Source organism: Mustelus asterias, chromosome 29 (genome assembly GCF_964213995.1).
Source record: "Mustelus asterias chromosome 29, sMusAst1.hap1.1, whole genome shotgun sequence".
Lineage (NCBI taxonomy): Eukaryota > Metazoa > Chordata > Chondrichthyes > Carcharhiniformes > Triakidae > Mustelus > Mustelus asterias.
Window position 1 is genome coordinate 21,410,541 of NC_135829.1, and position 18,245 is coordinate 21,428,785.

The following is an 18,245-nucleotide window of genomic DNA, read 5'->3' on the forward strand; positions in this document are numbered from 1 at the left end:
CAGCTCCTGGACTCAAATAACATTTGCCTTCTTTACCACCTGCACCTGCAAGCTTACCCTCAGCGACTGATGTCCGAAGACACCCAGATCTCTTTGTATATTCCCTTTCTTAACTTATAGCCATTTATTGTCATGTAACTTTAGGTCATTTACACAGTGGTTAGCACTGCTGCCTCACAGCGCCAGGGACCCGAGTTCGATTCTGGCCTTGAGTGACTGTGTGGAGTTTGCATATTCTCCCCGTGTCTGTGTGGGTTTCCTCCCACAGTACGAAGATGTGCAGGTTAGGTGGATTGGCCATGGTAAATTGTTCCTTAGTGTCCCAAGATGCGTAAGTTAGATGGATTAAACATGGTAAATGTGTGGGGTTATGGGCATAGGGTGGGGAAAGGGCCTCGGTAAGATACTTTGTCAGAGTTGATGTGCATTGAATGGTCTCTTTCTGCACTGTAGGGTTCTATGATCTATGAGGTTTGTACCCACACATTTCAAAGCTTGGGGTACTCGAGCGGCACAGTGGCACGTTGGTTAGCGCTGCTGCCTCACAGCGCCAGAGACCTGGGTTCGATTCCTGGCTTGGGGCACTGTTTCTGTGGAGTTTGCACATTTTCCCCGTGTCTTGCGTGGGTTTGCTCCGGTTTCCTCCAACAGTCCAAAGATGTGTGCGTTAGGTGCATTGGCCATGCTAAATTGACCCTAGTGTCGGGGGAACTAGCCGGGTAAATACATGGTTATCGGGATCGGGCCTGGATGGGATTGTGGTCAATGGGCCGAATGGCTGCCTGTGCACTGTAGGGATTCTATGATTCTATACTCACTGATGCCATAGGCTGAAGTTTTTAAATAGTTTTTAAGGATTAAGTTAAGAAGTTTTTAATTGCTTACTCATTGGAGACCTGAGCTCTGGGCACTGCATTGACAGATGAGTTTCTACTACTCGGAATAAGTTTGCTGTGTATGTGACAGGATGTTACAGCCTCTGATCTCTTTACTCTCCAGGATGACACGGGTGGCTCTCGACAGCGCCTGAGAACCAAGTGGGCGACCTTCCTGAAAGCACGGCTGCTGTGTAACATTCCCGCTAACCACGTACATTTCAACAGAATCCAAGATGTCTTCGTTGTTCGGTCGAACAACAGTGAGGACAGAGTTTACGGAATTTTCAAAAGCAATTGGTGAGCCCGCAGGAATTGCAAAATGGATTGACCGTAATGAAACATTAAAAAGCTGATTGACGAACGCTTCACCCATCCCGACACTGCGTAACTCATCAGGGGGCGGCATGGCACAGTGGTTAACACTGCTGCCTCACAGCGCCAGGGACCTGGGTTCGATTCCCGGCTTGGGTTTCTGTGTGGAGTTTGCACATTCTCCCCGTGTCTGCGTGGGTTTCCTCTGGTGCTCCGGTTTCCTCCCACAGTCCAAATTGTGCAGGTTAGGTGGATTGGCCATGAAGTGGCCCTTTGCGTCCAAAGATGTGCAGGTTAGGGGGTATTAGTGGGGTAAATACGTGGAGTTGGGGCGGGGGGTGGGGGAGAGTTGAACCTGGATAAGATAGTGTGTTGATAAGTCAGTTCAGACTCGATGGGCTGAATGGCCTCCTGTAGGGGTTCTGTGGTTCGATGAAATCCATGGTTTGGGTTCTTTTTGGTGTTATTACCTGGCTGGAAAATGAATGCGCTTTGTCTGATTCCCCTCTCATACGCTGAACGTTTCATTTAATATCTTTCAGGAATGGAGCAGCAATCTGCAGTTACTCCGTGAAGGAAATTAATCATGTGTTTCACAATTCCGACTTCAAAGGTTTCTCTGAAGCTATTCCAGAACCCAGACCTGGCACGGTAAGAGAGTGCTAATTGTCGATCGATTCGGCAGGTTGAGATAATATGAAGAAGGAACTGTGTTGCAGAAGGCTAATTTTTTCCTGAAACAGGTCACTGGTCTGTTGCCAGGGGGGCTTATAGCTTGAGGGGGCGCCACTCTGCATCAAGTGTGGCTGACCAGGAGTCTCGAGCTCTTACCACCAGCCCTTGGCGTGTTTGGAAGGGTTTTGCAGGTTGACACTCAGCCTGTTTTTCCGCGTTAAGAACGCACTTTCCTTGGCCGTCAAGTCCTGGCGTGGGATTCAAACCCGGAGCTTCTGGCTCAGGGACAGGGACGCTAACCCCACTGCACAAGACCTCCTTGTGACTGATGAACTTCAGCATAATGAATGAATGAGTCATTATGAGAGGTTTGAGGAACCATGCTATCTATATCTTTATTCCACTAGTTATCCTGATTTGATCCGGGGCAGCACAGTGGTTAGCACTGCTGCCTCACAGTGCCAGGGACCCAGGTTCAATTTTGGCCTCGGGTCACTGTCTGTGTGGAGTCTGCACATTCTCCCCGTGTTTGTGTGGGTTTCCTCCGGGTGCTCTGGTTTCCTTCCACAGTCCAAAGATGTGCTGGTTAGGTGGATTGGCCATGCTAAATTGATCCTAGTGTCAGGGGGATTAGCAGGGTAAATATGTGGGGTTATGAGAATAGGGTTTGGGTGGGATTGTGGTCAGTGCAAACTCGATGGGCCGAATTCCCTCCTTCTGCACTGTAGGGATTCTATGACCGATTTGATTTATTATTGTCACGTATTAGTATACAGTGAAAAGTATTGTTTCTTGTGCGCTATACAGACAAAGCATACCGTTCATAGAGAAGGAAACGAGACAGTGCAGAATGTAGTGTTACAGTCATAGCTAGGGTGTAGAGAAAGATCAACTTAATGCAAGGGAAGTCCATTCAAAAGTCTGATGGCAGCAGGGAAGAAGCTGTTCTCGAGTCGGTTGGTACGTGACCTCAGACTTTTGTATCTTTTCCCCGAGATAGATCCTGTCATGGGGAGTGGAGACAAAGCGTAATCTTTCAGATAAAACAAGCTCAGAGCACAAGAGGTATTTGGACCAGGGTGTGTGGATGTCACCACTTTCAAGTCCTACTTTCTGTGCTTATTTTCGCGTTAGGCTTGGATTTAACTTTATGGTTAGGTCAAAAAAAGTTGTACGAATTTGTCTCCAAGACAATGTGGTTGACTCTGAAATGGCCTATCATGCCAGTCAGTTCAAGGACGATTAGGGATGGGGCACAAATGCTGGTCCAGTCAGTAACGTCCGCTTTCCCTTAAAGAACTTCAAGAAAATTGAAGCACTAAAATGGGGTCTACGACGTCTCACTTTAGGTAGGGAACCATATGATGCAGAGGGCTTCCAAAGCGAACCTACTTGGTAAATAACTTACTGACTGATTAAGGAACAAAGAACAATACAACACAGGACCAGGCCCTTCAGTCCATCAAGCCTATGCCAACACATGACACCCTTCTAAACTAATGACTATTTCCCTCTACGCGGTCCGTATCCCTCTATTCGCTGACTATTCATGTATCTGTCCAGATGTCTCTTAAACGTTGCTATTGTATCTGCTTCTACCGTCTCCTCTGGCAGCGCATCCCAGACATTTCCCTCCCTCAGTGTAAAACACTTGCCTCTCGCGTCTCCTTTAAACTTTCCCCCTTTTACTGTAAACCTACATCCCCATGTAATTGACATTTCTACCCTGGGAAAAAGACCCCGACTATCCATTCTATCCATGCCTCTCATAACTTTGTAAACTTTTATCAGCTCGCCCCTCAGCCTCTGATGTTCAAGTGAAAACAAACCAAGTTTGTCCAAAGTCTCCTCATAGCTAATACCCTCCAAACCAGGCAACATCCTGGTAAACCTTAATGTACCCTCTCCAAAGCCTCCACATCCACCAGAATGTTGCGACTAGGGAAATGTAACAGTAACTTAATTGCGGTGTTAATGTAAACCTTATTGTGACTAATAAATAAACATCCTTCTGGTAGTGTGGCGACCAGAACTGTACAGAACATTCCAAATGTGGCTGAACTAAAGTTCTGTACAGCTGCAACATGCCCTGCCAATTTTTATACTCTATGCCTGACTGACGAAGGCAAATATGCCTAAACACCTTCTTGACCGCCTTATCCACTTATGGTATTCTTCTTACGTTATTGCAGTGTGTCCCAAATACTCAATCTCTGCCGGATAAAGTACTGAATGTTGTGGAGAACTATCCGGAAATGAACAGAGACGTCAATCCCATTGGAAACTCTCCTCTTGTGGTAAAGAAGGAAGATGTCTTCCAGAAAATAGCCGTGGATTCTGTTGTTGGCGTCGATGGGACTGAGTACTGGGTCCTTTTTCTAGCCATGGGTAAGTCACACCAGCTAATGGTTTGTACAGAAGATATTTGGAATTGTAAATGATTAGATGTCGAAGCGATTGATTCTTATCAATGCCAAGGTCATGTATAATGGATATGTGGGCATGTCATTGAATTATAGAATGATACAGCACAGATGGCATGATGGTACAATGGTTAGCATGGCTGGCTTGCAGAAAATCCCCTATCCACCATATGCAACCAGATCAAATGATTCAATTTATCATTTTGAAGGGCGGCACGGTGGTTAGCACTGCCGCCTCATAGTGCCAGGGACCCAGGTTCAATTCCGGCCTTGGGTCACTGTCTGTGTGGAGTTTGCACATTCTCCCTGGTTTCTGCCAAAAGACATGCTGGTTAGGGTGGATTAGCCATGGTAAATTGCCCCTTAGTGTCCCAAGATGTGTAAGTTAGGGGGATTAGCGGGGTAAATCATAGAAACCCTACAGGAGGTCATTCGGCCCATCGAGTCTGCACCGATAACAATCCCACCCCAGGCCCTATCCCCACAAGCCCAGACATTTAGAAACATAGAAAAACTACAGCACGATACAGGCCCTTCAGCCCCCAAAGTTGTGCCGAACATGTCCCTACCTTAGCGATTACTAGGCTTACCTATAACCCTCTATCTTACTAAGTTCCATGTACTTATCTAAAAGCCTCTTAAAAGACCCTATTGAATCCACCTCCACCACCGTTGCTGGCAGCCCATTCCATGCACCCACCACCCTCTGAGTGAAAAACTTACGCCTGACATCTCCTCTGTACCTACTCCCCAGCACCTTAAACCTGTGTCCTCTTGTGGCAACCATTTTGGCCCTGGGAAAAAGCCTCTGACTATCGATCAATACCTCTCAACATCTTATACACCTCTATCAGGTCACCCCTCATCCTTCGTCTCTCCAAGGAGAAAAGGCCAAGCTCACTCAACCTATCCTCATAAGGCATGCTCCCCAACCCAGGCAACATCCTTGTAAATCTCCTCTGCACCCTTTCTACAGCTTCCACATCCTTCCTGTAATGAGGCGACCAGAACTGAGCACAGTACTCCAAGTGGGGTCAGACCAGGGTCCTACATAGCTGCAACATTATCTCATGACTCCTAAACTCAATTCCTCGATTGAAGGCCAGAAACACCATACACCTTCTTAACCACAGCCTCAACCTGCACAGCTGCTTTGAGCGTCCTATGAACTCTGATCCCAAGATCCTTCTGATCTTCCACACTGCCAAGAGTCCTACCATTAATATTATATTCCGCCATCCTATTTGACCTGCCAAAATGAACCACCTCACACTTATCTGGGTTGAACTCCATCTGCCACTTCTCCGCCCAGTCTTGCATCCTATCAATGTCTCGCTGCAACTTCTGACATCCCTCCACACTATCCACAACACCTCCAACCTTGTGTCATCAGCAAACTTACCAACCCATCCCTCCACTTCCTCATCCAGGTCATTTATAAAAATCACAGAGCAAGGGTCCCAGAACAGATCCCTGGGGCACTCCACTGGTGACCGACCTCCATGCAGAATATGACCCATCTATAACCACTCTTTGCCTTCTGTGGGCAAGCTAGTTCTGGATCCACAAAACAATGTCCCCTTGGATCCCATGCCCCCTCGCTTTCTCAATAAGCCTTGCATGGGGCACCTTATCAAATGCCTTGCTGAAGTCCATATCTACTGCTCTTCCTTCATCAACGTGTTTAGTCACATCCTCAAAAAATTCAATCAGGCTCGTAAGGCATGATCTGCCTTTGACAAAGCCATGCTGACTATTCTTAATCATATTATACCTCTCCAAATGTTCATAAATCCTGCCTCTCAGGATCTTCTCCATCAACTTACCAGCCACTGAGGTTAGACTCACTGGTCTATAATTTCCAGGGCTACCTCTACTCCCTTTCTTGAATAAAGGAACAACATCCGCAATCCTCCAATCCTCTGGAACCTCTCCCATCTCCATTGATGATGCAAAGATCATCGCCAGAGGCTCAGCAATCTCCTCCCTCGCCTTCCACAGTAGCCTGGGGTACATCTCATCCAGTCCCGGCGACTTATCTAACTTGATGCTTTTCAAAAGCTCCAACACATCCTCTTTCTTAATATCTACATGCTCAATCTTTTCAGTCCTCTGCAATTCTGCACTACAACCACCAAGATCCTTTTCCATAGTGAATACTGAAGTAAAGTATTCATTAAGTACCTCTGCTATTTCTTCCGGTTCCATACAAACTTTCCCACCGTCACACTTGATAGGTCCTATTCTTTCACGTCTTATCCTCTTGCTCCTCACATACTTGTAGAATGCCTTGGGGCTTTCCTTAATCCTGCCTGCCGAGGCCTTCTCATGACCCCTTCTGGCTCTCCTAATTTCCTTCTTAAGATCCTTCCTATTAGCCATATACTCTTCTAGATCTCTAAGATCTAGCTCCCTTTGTAAGCTTTTCTTTTCTTCTTGACTAGATTCATTATTAGCCTTTGTATACCACGGTTCCTGTAACCCACCATAACTTCCCTGTCTCATTGGAATGTTGCTATGCAGAACTCCAGACAAATATTCCCTAAAAATTTGCCACATTTCTTCCGTACATTTCCCTGAGAAAATTTCTTTCCAATTTAAGCCTCCAATTTCCTGCCCGAAAGCCTCATAATTCCCCTTACTCCAATTAAACACTTTTCTAACTTGTCTGATCCTATCTCTCTCCAATGCTATTGTAAAGGAGATAGAATTATGATCCCTATCTCCAAAATGCTCTCCCACTGAGAGATCTGACACTTGACCAGGTTCATTTCCCAATACCAAATCAAGTACAGCCTCTCCTCTTGTAGGCTTATCTACATACTGTGTCAAGAAACCCTCCTGAACACACCTAACAAACTCCTCCCCATCTACACCCCTTACTCTAGGGAGATTCCAATCAATATTTGGGAAATTAAAATCTCCCATCACGACAATTCTGTTATTATTACACCTTTCCAAGATCTGTTTCCCTATCTGCTCCTCAACATCCCTGTTACTATTGGTCGGCCTGTAGAAAACACCCAGTAAAATTATTGACCCCTTCCTATTCCTAACCTCCACCCACTCCGTAGACAATCCCTCCATGGTGTCCATCTTTTCTGCAGCTGTGACACTATCTCTGATCAACAGTGCCACTCCCCCACCTATTTTGCCTCCCTCCCTGTCCCTTCTGAAACATCTGAAACCCGGCACTTGAAGTAACCAGTCCTGTCCCTGAGTCATCCAAGTCTCTGTAATGGCCACCACATCATATTTCCAAGTAGTGATCCACGCTCTAAGCTCATCCACTTTGTTCACAACACACCTTGCGTTAAAATAGACACATCTCAAACCTTCAGTCTGAGTGCTCCGCTTCTCTATCACCTGCCTATCCTCCCTCTCACACTGTCGACAAGCTTTCTCTATTTGTGAGCTAACCTCCTCTCTCCCAGTCACTTCAATTTGATTCCCACCCCCCAACCATACAAGTTTAAACTCTCCCCAGTAGCCTTAGCAAACCTCCCCGCCAGGATATTGGTCCCCCTGGGATTCAAGTGCAACCCGTCCTTATTGTACAGGTCACACCTGCCCCAAAAGAGGTCCCAATGATCCAGAAACCTGAATCCCTGCCCCCTGCTCCAATCCCTCAGCCACGCATTTATCCTCTACCTCATTCCATTCCTACTCTCACTGTCGCGTGGCACAGGCAGCAATCCCAAGATTACTACCTTCTTCTCAACTCCCTTTCCAACTCCCTATATTCTCCTTTCAGGACCTCTTCCCTTTTCCTACCTATGTCATTGGTACCAATATGTACCACGACCTCTGGCTCTTCTCCCTCCCACTTCAGGGTATCTTGGACGCGATCCGAAACATCCCGGATCCTGGCACCAGGGAGGCAAACTACCATCCGAGTTTCTTGTCTGCGTCCACAGAATCGCCTGTCCGACCTCCTCACTATAGAGTCCCCTATTACTACTGCCGTCCCCCTCTTTTCTCTACCCTTCTGAGCCACAGGGCCGGACTCTGTGCCAGAGGCATGGACACTGTTACTTCCTCCAGGCAGGCTGCTCCCCCCCAACAGCACTCAAACAGGAGTACTTATTGTTAAGGGGCACAGCCACTGGGGTACTCTCTAGTACCTGACCTTTCCTCTTCCCCTTCCTAACCGTGCCCCACTTGTCTGCCTCCCGTGGCCCCGGTGTGACCACCTGCCTGTAACTCCTCTCTATCACCTCCTCATTCTCCCTAACCAGACGAAGGTCATCGAGCTGCTGCTCCAGTTCCCTAACGTGGTCCCTTAGGAGCTGCAGCTCGACGCACCTGGTGCAGATATGGACTCCGGGAGGCTAGGAGACTCCAGGACCTCCCACATCCGACACCGAGAACAACAAACTGGCCTCACACTCATAATTCCCCCTTTCTTCAAATAACACAGGAAACAACTAAGAACTAACCCCACCCTGCCCCGCCCGTTGAGCCAAAGCCCTTCAGCCTTCACTCTGCTCCCTGCTCACTCCGCTGCCCGCTAACAATGCTGCCCGCTGGATAATGCGGCCTGCTTTTTAAACCTCACGCGTACTACTGGCTGACTTCAGGCACCTGCGCAGTAAAAAAAAAGAAAAAACCTTCCCAGACTACTCCGCGGGCCCCTTTGGATTACAGTTTTAAAAAAAACCTCCACGCAAAAGAAAGGTAAAAACCAAGAATAAATCTCTTGCCCGCAGCACTCCTGCCAAGAATCACTCCCTCTCTGCCTTGCTCCGGTCGAACAATTTACCCCACTAATCCCTCTAACATACACATCCTGGGACACTATGGGCAATTTAGCATGGCAAATGTACCTAGAACCAAGAACAATACAGCACAGGAACAGGCCCTTCGGCCCTCCAAGCCCGCGCCGCTCCCTGGTCCAAACTAGACCATTCTTTTGTATCCCTCCATTCCCACTCCGTTCATGTGGCTATCTAGATAAGTCTTAAACGTTCCCAGTGTGTCCGCCTCCACCACCTTGCCCGGCAGCGCATTCCAGGCCCCCACTCCCCTCTGTGTAAAATACGTCCTTCTGATATCCGTGTTAAACCTCCCCGCCTCACCTTGAACCTATGACCCCTCATGAACGTCACCACCGACCTGGGAAAAAGCTTCCCACCGTTCACCCTATCTATGCCTTTCATAATTTTATACACCTCTATCACCCCTCATCCTCCGTCTTTCCAGTGAGAACACCCAGTTTACCCAATCTCTCCTCATAACTAAGCCCTTCCATACCAGGCAACATCCTGGTAAACCTCCTCTGCACTCTCTCTAAAGCCTCCACGTCCTTCTGGTAGTGTGGCGACCAGAACTGGGCGCAGTATTCCAAATGCGGCCGAACCAACATTCTATACAACCGCAACATCAGACCCCAACTTTTATACTCTATGCCCTGTCCTATAAAGGCAAGCATGCCATATGCCTTATTCACTACCTTCTCCACCCGTGACGTCACCTTCAAGGATCTGTGGACTTGCACACCCAGGTCCCTCTATGTATCTACACCCTTTATGGTTCTGCCATTTATCGTATAGCTCCTCCCTACGTTAGTTCTACCAAAATGCATCACTTCGCATTTATCAGGATTGAACTCCATCTGCCATTTCTTTGCCCAAATTTCCAGCCTATCTATATCCTTCTGTAGCCTCTGACAATGTTCCTCACTATCTGCAAGTCCAGCCATTTTCGTGTCGTCCGCAAACTTACTGATCACCCCAGTTACACCTTCTTCCAGATCGTTTATATAAATCACAAACAGCAGAGGTCCCAATACAGAGCCCTGTGGAACACCACTAGTCACAGGCATCCAGCCGGAAAAAGACCCTCCCAGTCCCACCCTCTGTCTTCTGTGACCAAGCCAGTTCTCCACCCATCTAGCCACCTCCCCCTTTATCCCATGAGATCCAACCTTTTGCACCAACCTACCATGAGGGACTTTGTCAAACGCTTTACTAAAGTCCATATAGACGACATCCATGGCCCTTCCCTCGTCAACCATTCTAGTCACTCCTTCAAAAAACTCCACCAGGTTAGTGAGGCATGACCTCCCTCTCACAAAACCATGCTGACTATCGTTAATGAGTTTATTTCTTTCCAAATGCGCATACATCCTATCTCTAAGAATCCTCTCCAACAACTTCCCTACCACGGACGTCAAGCTCACCAGCCTATAATTTCCCGGGTTATCCTTCCTCCCCTTCTTAAATAACGGGACCACATTAGCTATCCTCCAATCCTCTGGGATCTCACCTGCGTCCAGTGACGAGACAAAGATTTGCGTCAGAGGCCCAGCGATTTCATCTCTCGTCTCCCTGAGCAGCCTTGGATAGATTCCATCGGGCCCTGGGGATTTGTCAGTCTTTATATTCCCTAAAAAACCTAACACTTCCTCCCTTGTAATGGAGATTTTCTCAAACGGGTCAACACTCCCCTCCGAGACACTCCCAGTCAACACAACCCTCTCCTTTGTGAATACTGATGCAAAGTATTCATTTAGGATCTCCCCTACTTCTTTGGGCTCTAAGCATAATTCCCCACTTTTGTCCCTGAGAGGTCCGATTTTTTCCCTGACAACCCTTTTGTTCCTAACATATGAATAAAATGCCTTGGGATTCTCCTTAATCCTGTCTGCCAAGGACATTTCGTGACCCCTTTTTGCCCTTCTACTTCCTCGTTTGAGCTCTTTCCTACTTTCTTTGGACTGTGGGAGGAAACCGGAGCACCCGGAGGAAACCCACGCAGACACGGGGGAGAACGTGCAGACTCCGCACAGACAGTGACCCAAGCCGGGAATCGAACCTGGGTCCTTGGGGCTGTGAGGCAGCAGTGCTAACCACCATGCTGCCATATGTGGGGTTACGGGGATATGGCCTGAGTAAGATGCATTTCAGAGAGTCGGTGCAGTTTCCGAATGGCCTCCTTTTTCACTGTAAGAATTCTAAGATTATGAAATTTTAAGAACTTCCAAGGCCTATTTTGGGATTTCTGGTCCGTCTAGAGATTTGAGCTGATGTAGATTATCAGAGAAATGTGAATTTGTCTTGGTTTTCACATTTGAAACCTTGGGGTCTGTCTTGTTTCTCCTTGCAGATAACGGTAGAATCTTGAAGGGCCTTGAGTTCAGTCAGTCAGTCTTCACCATATCGGAACTTACAATTTTCCAGGAACCAAAACAAATCTTGTCAATGTCTCTCGACTCTGAAACCGTAAGTGCAAAGGTCAACGGGGGTCACCTCCCTGACCTGGAAATGATAATCAGTTGTATCGTTGATTAGAAATACCTGCTTAAATTAACATTTTTTTCAACTTTCTTTTGTTAGAAATTTCTGTACGTTACCACAGCCAGCGAGGTGGTTCGGGTCCCACTGGCACAGTGCGAAAAGTATACCAACAGTTGTACAACATGTGTAATGGCCAGAGACCCCTACTGTGCATGGGATGCCAAAGAGAGGACATGTGTTCCCAGCACAAGCCATTCTAAGTAAGTCTGAAGAACAGTTTTATTTATTTTAAAGGGGCAAGGTGGATAGGGAGCAGCTGTTCCCCTTAGTTGAAGGGTCAGTCATGAGGGAACACAAGTTAAAAGTGAGGGGTGGGAGGTTTAACGGGGATTTGAGGAAAAACTTTTTTACCCAGAGGGTGGTGACGGTCTGGAATGCGCTGCCTGGGAGGGTGGTGGAGGTGGGTTGCCTCACATTCTTTAAAAAGTACCTGGATGAGCACTTGGCTCATCATAACATTCAGGGCTATGGGCCAAGTACTGGCAAGTTTTTTAAAGTTTATTTATTAGTGTCACAAGTAGGCTTACATTAACACGTCAGTGAAGTTACTGTGAAAAATCCCCTCGTCCGCACACTCTGGCGCTTGTTCGGTAGGGAGGGAGAATTTAGCATGGCCAATGCATCCAACTAGCATGTCTTTCGGACTGTGGGAGGAAACCGGAGCACCCGGAGCAAACCCATGCAGATACGGGGTGAACATGCAAACTTCACACAGACAGTGACCCAAGCTGGCCCAGATCCCTGGCACTGTGAGGCAGCAGTACTAACCACTGTGCCATTGTGCCATCTTGCACAGAAATGACTCTAATTCAAAAGCACTCCATTGGTTGCAAAGCACTCTGGGATCTGCTGGGGTTTCCCGTGAAATACAAGTCGTTCTTTCAACGGGTGAGGGTTCCACTGGAACTCTGCTGTGACTCACTGAACAGCTTGATCCTGGATAATCGGGGGAAACTGATGGGGTCATTTTCTAACGAGAGTGTTTGTTCCTGTCAGCACAGCCCCGATGCAGTACCGTGCCCAGTACAATAACCCATCATAGTGCCCAGTACAATAACCCATTACAGTGCCCACCAGAATAACCCATTCCAGTGCCCACTAGAATAGCCCATTCCAGTGCCCACTAGAATAGCCCATTACAGTGCCAGTACAATAATCCAGTACAGTGCCTACCAGAATAACCCAGAACAGTGCCCACTAGAATTGCCCAGTACAATAACCCATTACAGTGCCCAGTACCGTTCCCACAAGAATAACCCATTAGTGTCCAGTACAGTGCCCGCTAGAATAACCCATTACAGTGACCCATTACAGGTTCTATTCTAGTGTCCATTACAATATCCCATTACAGCATCCAGTACAGTGCCCATTATAGCATCCAGTACTGTGTCTAGTACAGTGTCTAGTACGGTGCACACTACAATCACCCATTACTGGGTCCAGTACACAGTAGAGTGCCAATTCCCCATTAGAATCCCCGTTATCCAATGCAGTGCCCATTACTGAGCACTGATCAGAAGGTGAACTTGATGATACTGCATTGGAAGCCAGTGAGCACTGGAATGGTGGACAGAGAGGGCTTGCTGTGAGTTAGGACCCAGGCAGCAGAACGCTCCTCCAAGCAAAACAAATCCTGCAAAAGCCGGAGAGGTGAACACAGAGAATCTGGAAAAGCCTGATTCAAAGGAAAGTTATGATTTGAATGAAAGTCTATCACTGGCCTATCGATAATCACCCTTGTGCCTTATGTGATGAAGCTGTTTCGTGTTAATGCTGTGAAGGCAATATTGCGCTCAGAGTAATCTCGGGGGGAAGAATTGGAAACAGCGGAATCAGACCAGGAATGCAGACTAACCTTTCTCTCGCCTTTTCCTTTTTACAGATATCTCATCCAAGATATTGAGCATGGAAACACCAGGAAATGTCCTCAAGAGAAATGTAAGATTTGCTTTCCCAATCAATCCCTTGAATCTCGCAAATTTTCTGTTTAACTGCGGTGGGTTATCCAAAAGGGTGGAACGGTGGATAGCACTGCTGCCTCACAGCGCCAGGGCCCCAGGTTCGATTCCAGCCTCGGGTCACTGCCTATGTGGAGTTTGCACGTTCTCCCCGTGTCTGCGTGGGTTTCCTCTGGGTGCTCCGGTTTCCTCCCACAGTCCGAAAGATGTGCTGGTTCGGTGCATTGTCCGTGCTAAATTCTCCCTCAGTGTACCCGAACAGGCACTGGAGTGTGGCGACTAGGGGATTTTCACAGTTACTTCATTGCAGTGTTGATGTGAGTCTACTTGTGACACTCGTAAATAAACTTTAAATATTGTCACTCAGTTGGGCTTACCCTGCACATGTACAAGAGGCTGCCTTGTGTGGCATGTCACAGTGCCAGGGGCAAGGGTTCGATTCCCGGCCTCGGGTGACTGTCTGGAGTTTGCACATTCTCCCCGTGTCTGCGTGGATTTCCTCTGGCTGCTCCGGTTTCTTCCCACAATCCAAAGACATGCAGGTTAGGTTGATTGGCCATGCTAAATTGCCCCTCAGTTTTTAAAAAATTCATTCATGGGACATGGGTGTCGCTGGCTGGCCAGCGTTTATTGCCCATCCCTAGTTGCCCGAGGGCAGTTGAGAGTCAACCACATTGCTGTGGCTCTGAAGTCACATGTAGGCCAGACCAGGTAAGGACGGCAGGTTTCCTTCCCTCAAGGATATCAGTGAACCAGATGGGTTTTTCCGACAATCGACAATGGTTTCATGGTCATCAGTAGATTCTTAATTCCAGACATTTTTTATTGAATTCAAATTCCACCATCTGCCGTGGCGGGATTCGAACCCGGGTCCCCAGAACATTAGCTGAGTTTCTGGATTAATAGTCTAGCGATAATACCACTAGGCCATCACCTCCCCATTAGTGTCCAAAGATGTGTAAGAACATAAGAACATAAGAAATAGGAGCAGGAGTAGGCCATCTGGCCCTTCGAGCCTGCCCCGCCATTCAACAAGATCATGGCTGATCTGAAGCGAATCAGTTCCACTTACCCGCCTGCTCCCCATATCCCCTAATTCCCTTATCGATCAGAAAACCATCTACCCGTGATTTAAACATATTCAACGAGGAAGCCTCCACCACTTCAATGGGCAGAGAATTCCAGAGATTCACTACCCTCTGAGAGAAGAAGTTCCCCCTCAACTCTGTTCTGAACCGGCCCCCCCTTATTTTGAGGCTGTGCCCTCTAGTTCTGGTTTCCCTTCTAAGTGGAAAGAATCTCTCCACCTCTACCCTATCCAGCCCCTTCATTATCTTATATGTCTCTATAAAATCACCCCTCAGCCTTCTAAACTCCAACGAGTACAGACCCAATCTGTTTAATCTCTCCTCATAAGCTACACCCCTCATCTCCGGTATCAACCTGGTGAACCTTCTCTGCACTCCCTCCAAGGCCAATATATCCTTTTGCAAATAAGGGGACCAAAACTGCACACAGTACTCCAGTTGCGGCCTCACCAGTGCCTTGTACACTTGCAGCAAGACCTCCCTGCTTTTATATTCTATCCCCCTCGCGATAAAGGCCAACATTCCATTCGCCTTCTTGATCACCTGCTGCACCTGCAGACTGAGTTTTTGCGATTCGTGCACAAGGACCCCCAGGTCCCTCTGCACAGTCGCACGATGTAATTTTTCTCCATTTAAATAATATTCCAATTTAAATAATATTCCAATTGTAGGTTAGGTGGATTGGCCATGGTGAATTGGTGGGCAGTGGTGAACTTAAGATCCTATTGACGAAGGACTGGGAAACTTCCTCCCTCACCCCGCACACCCCCGTCCCGCTACTGTGCGTGGGTGATTCTGGATGTGCACTCAGTGCAAAGTGAACTGTGGACACATTAGCAATGTCGGAAACAAACCACTTCTGCTTGTGAAATTGTGAACTTCTCCATTTCGACATTGAAGTTACGGAATGATATCCTGAGCTTATTTCCCCTTTAAACAGACAGAGCTCTCACCCAGTTACAAGGCATTCTTGGGGGTAAAATGCACCCTGTTGGGAGGGTGGGGGGAGGGGAGGGTGCTGAGTGCTCAAGTACGTGGGCAGCACGGTGGCACAGGGGTTAGCACTGCTGCCTCACAGTGCCAGGGACCCGGGTTTGATTCTGACCTCTGCTCACTGTCTGTGTGGAGTTTGCACATTCTCCCCGTGCCTGCGTGGGTTTCCTCCCACACTCCAAAGATGTGCAGGTTAGGTGGATTGGCCATGCTAAATGGTCCGTTAGCGTCAGGGGGATTAACTAGGGTAAATGCATGGGGTTGCGGGAATAGGGCCTGGGTAGGATTGTTGTCAGTGCAGACTTAACGGGCTGAATGGCCTCCTTTGCACTGCAGATTCTATGATTCTCTGATATGTCATTCACCTCCACCGTACTTGATCCAATTTTCCAATCCTTCTCTACTTATTAAAATCTATTTTTATCATTTGTTTGGGGATGTGAGCATCATTAGCTAGACCAGTATTTATTGCCCAACTCCAGTTGCGCTTGAGAAGGTGGTGGTGAGCTGCCTTCTTCAACCACTGCAGTCCCTGTGGTGTAGGTACACCCACAGTGCTGTTAGGGAGGGAGTTCTAGGATTTTGATTTGATCTATTATTGCCGCATGTATTAGTGTACAGTGAAAAGTATTGTTTCTTGCGCGCTATACAGACAAAGCATACCGTTCATAGAGTACAAAGGGGAGAAGGAAAGGCGAGGGTGCAGAATGTAGTGTTACAGTCATAGCTAGGGTGTAGAGAAAGATCAGCTTTCAGAAAGATCAGAATGGACAAGGTAGGTCCATTCAAAAGTCTGATGGCAACAGGGAAGAAGCTGTTCTTGAATCGGTCGATATGTGACCTCAGACTTTCTGTATCTTTTTCCTGATGGAAGAAGGTGAAAGAGAGAATGACTGACATGCGTGGGGTCCTTAATTATGCTGGCTGCTTTGCCGAGGCAGCGAGAAGTGTAGACAGAGTCAATGGATGGGAGGCTGGTTTGTGTGATGGACTGGGCTACGTTCACGACCTTTTGTAGTTCCTTGCGGTCTTGGGCAGAGCAGGAGCCATACCAAGCTGTGATACAACCAGAAAGAATGCTTTCTATGGTGCATCTGTAAACGTTGGTGAGAGTCGTAACTGACATGCCAAATTTCCTTAGTCTTCTGAGAAAGTAGAGGCGTTGAGGAACACTGATATATTTCCAAGTCAGGATGGTGTGTGGGTTGGAGGGGAATTTGCAGGTGATGGCGTTCCTAGGTATCTTCTCCCTTGTCCCTCTAGGTGGTAGAGGTCGTGGATTTGGGAGGTGCTGTCGAAGGAGCCTTGCTGAGTTGCTACAGTGCATCTTGTAGATGGTACACACGGCTGCCACTGTGCATCATTGGCGGATGGGGGGGGGGTGATCAGAAGATCAAGAGGACTGCTTTGTCCTGATTTGTCCAAAGCTTCTTTGAGGTGTTTTGGAATTGCTCTCATCCTGGTTAGCGGAGACCTTTCCACCCATCAAACCAAGATCTCCCCTTCCCACCCACAAAACAAGCCCTATCTCGGGACAGGTTCCAGTTTGTGGCCACCGGTATATGCAATTATTACAAGCCCAAAACTGTCCTCATTCCGTTTGCTAACTGATAGGATGCAAACAGGGCCAGATGTGTGGAAATGCCTCATGTGGGTTTACCCGAAACTTAAACTCAACTAAGTTCAAATCCCCTCCAGGTGACTTTTACACATTTCTCTGATGGAAAACTGGGTGGAAGGTCAGTTTGACTTCTCTCCTGAACTTGTCCTTCCACTGAAAGTATTGAATGAGGTTAGTTGGATTGGCCACACTAGATTGCCCCTTAGTGTCAGGGGGATTAGCAGGATACGCGATGGCCTAGTGATATTATCGCGAAGACTATTAATTCAGAAACTCAGTTAATGTCCTAGAATCATAGAAGCCTACAGAGACGAAGGAGGCCATTTGGCCCATCGAGTCTGCCCTGACCACAAACTCACCCAGGCCCTATCCCCATAACCTTGTGCACTTACCATAGCCAGTGCCCCTGACTCTCAGGGTTAAACTCCATTTGCCATTTTTCAGCCCAGCTTTGCATCCTATCTATGTCTCTTTGCAGCCTACAACAGCCCTCCACCTCATCCACTACTCCACTGATCTTGGTGTCATCAGCAAATTTACTGATCCACCCTTCAACCCTCTCCTCTAAGTCATTAATAAAAATCACAAAGAGCAGAGGACCAAGCACTGATCCCTGTGGCACTCCGCTAGCAACCTGCCTCCAGTCCGAAAATTTTCCATCCACCACCACCCTCTGTCTTCGATCAGACAGCCAGTTACCTATCCAATCTGCCAACTTTCCCTCTATCCCACACCTCCTCACTTTCATCATAAGCCGACTTTGGGGGACCTTATCAAACGCCTTACTAAAATCCATGTATATGACATCAACTGCCCTACCTTCATCAACACACTTAGTTACCTCCTCAAAAAATTCAATCAAATTTGTGAGGCACGACTTGCCCTTCACGAATCCGTGCTGACTATCCCGGATTAATCCGCATCTTTCTAAATGGTCATAAATCCCATCCCTAAGGACCTTTTCCATCAATTTACCAACCACCGAAGTAAAACTAACCG

General features: G+C 47.6%; 1 protein-coding gene across 2 annotated transcripts in view; it reads left to right on the plus strand.

Moving 5' to 3' along the window:
* Window positions 1-18,245, plus strand: part of LOC144480578 (semaphorin-7A-like) — a 65,196-nt gene that overhangs the window by 39,509 nt on the left and 7,442 nt on the right. For both annotated transcript variants that reach the window (XM_078200183.1, XM_078200182.1), the window contains exons 8-13: window positions 1,000-1,175; window positions 1,733-1,841; window positions 4,058-4,253; window positions 11,396-11,511; window positions 11,626-11,786; window positions 13,469-13,524. In XM_078200183.1, the coding sequence (XP_078056309.1) occupies window positions 1,000-1,175; window positions 1,733-1,841; window positions 4,058-4,253; window positions 11,396-11,511; window positions 11,626-11,786; window positions 13,469-13,524 (814 nt within the window). The remainder of the gene's footprint in view (window positions 1-999; window positions 1,176-1,732; window positions 1,842-4,057; window positions 4,254-11,395; window positions 11,512-11,625; window positions 11,787-13,468; window positions 13,525-18,245) is intronic.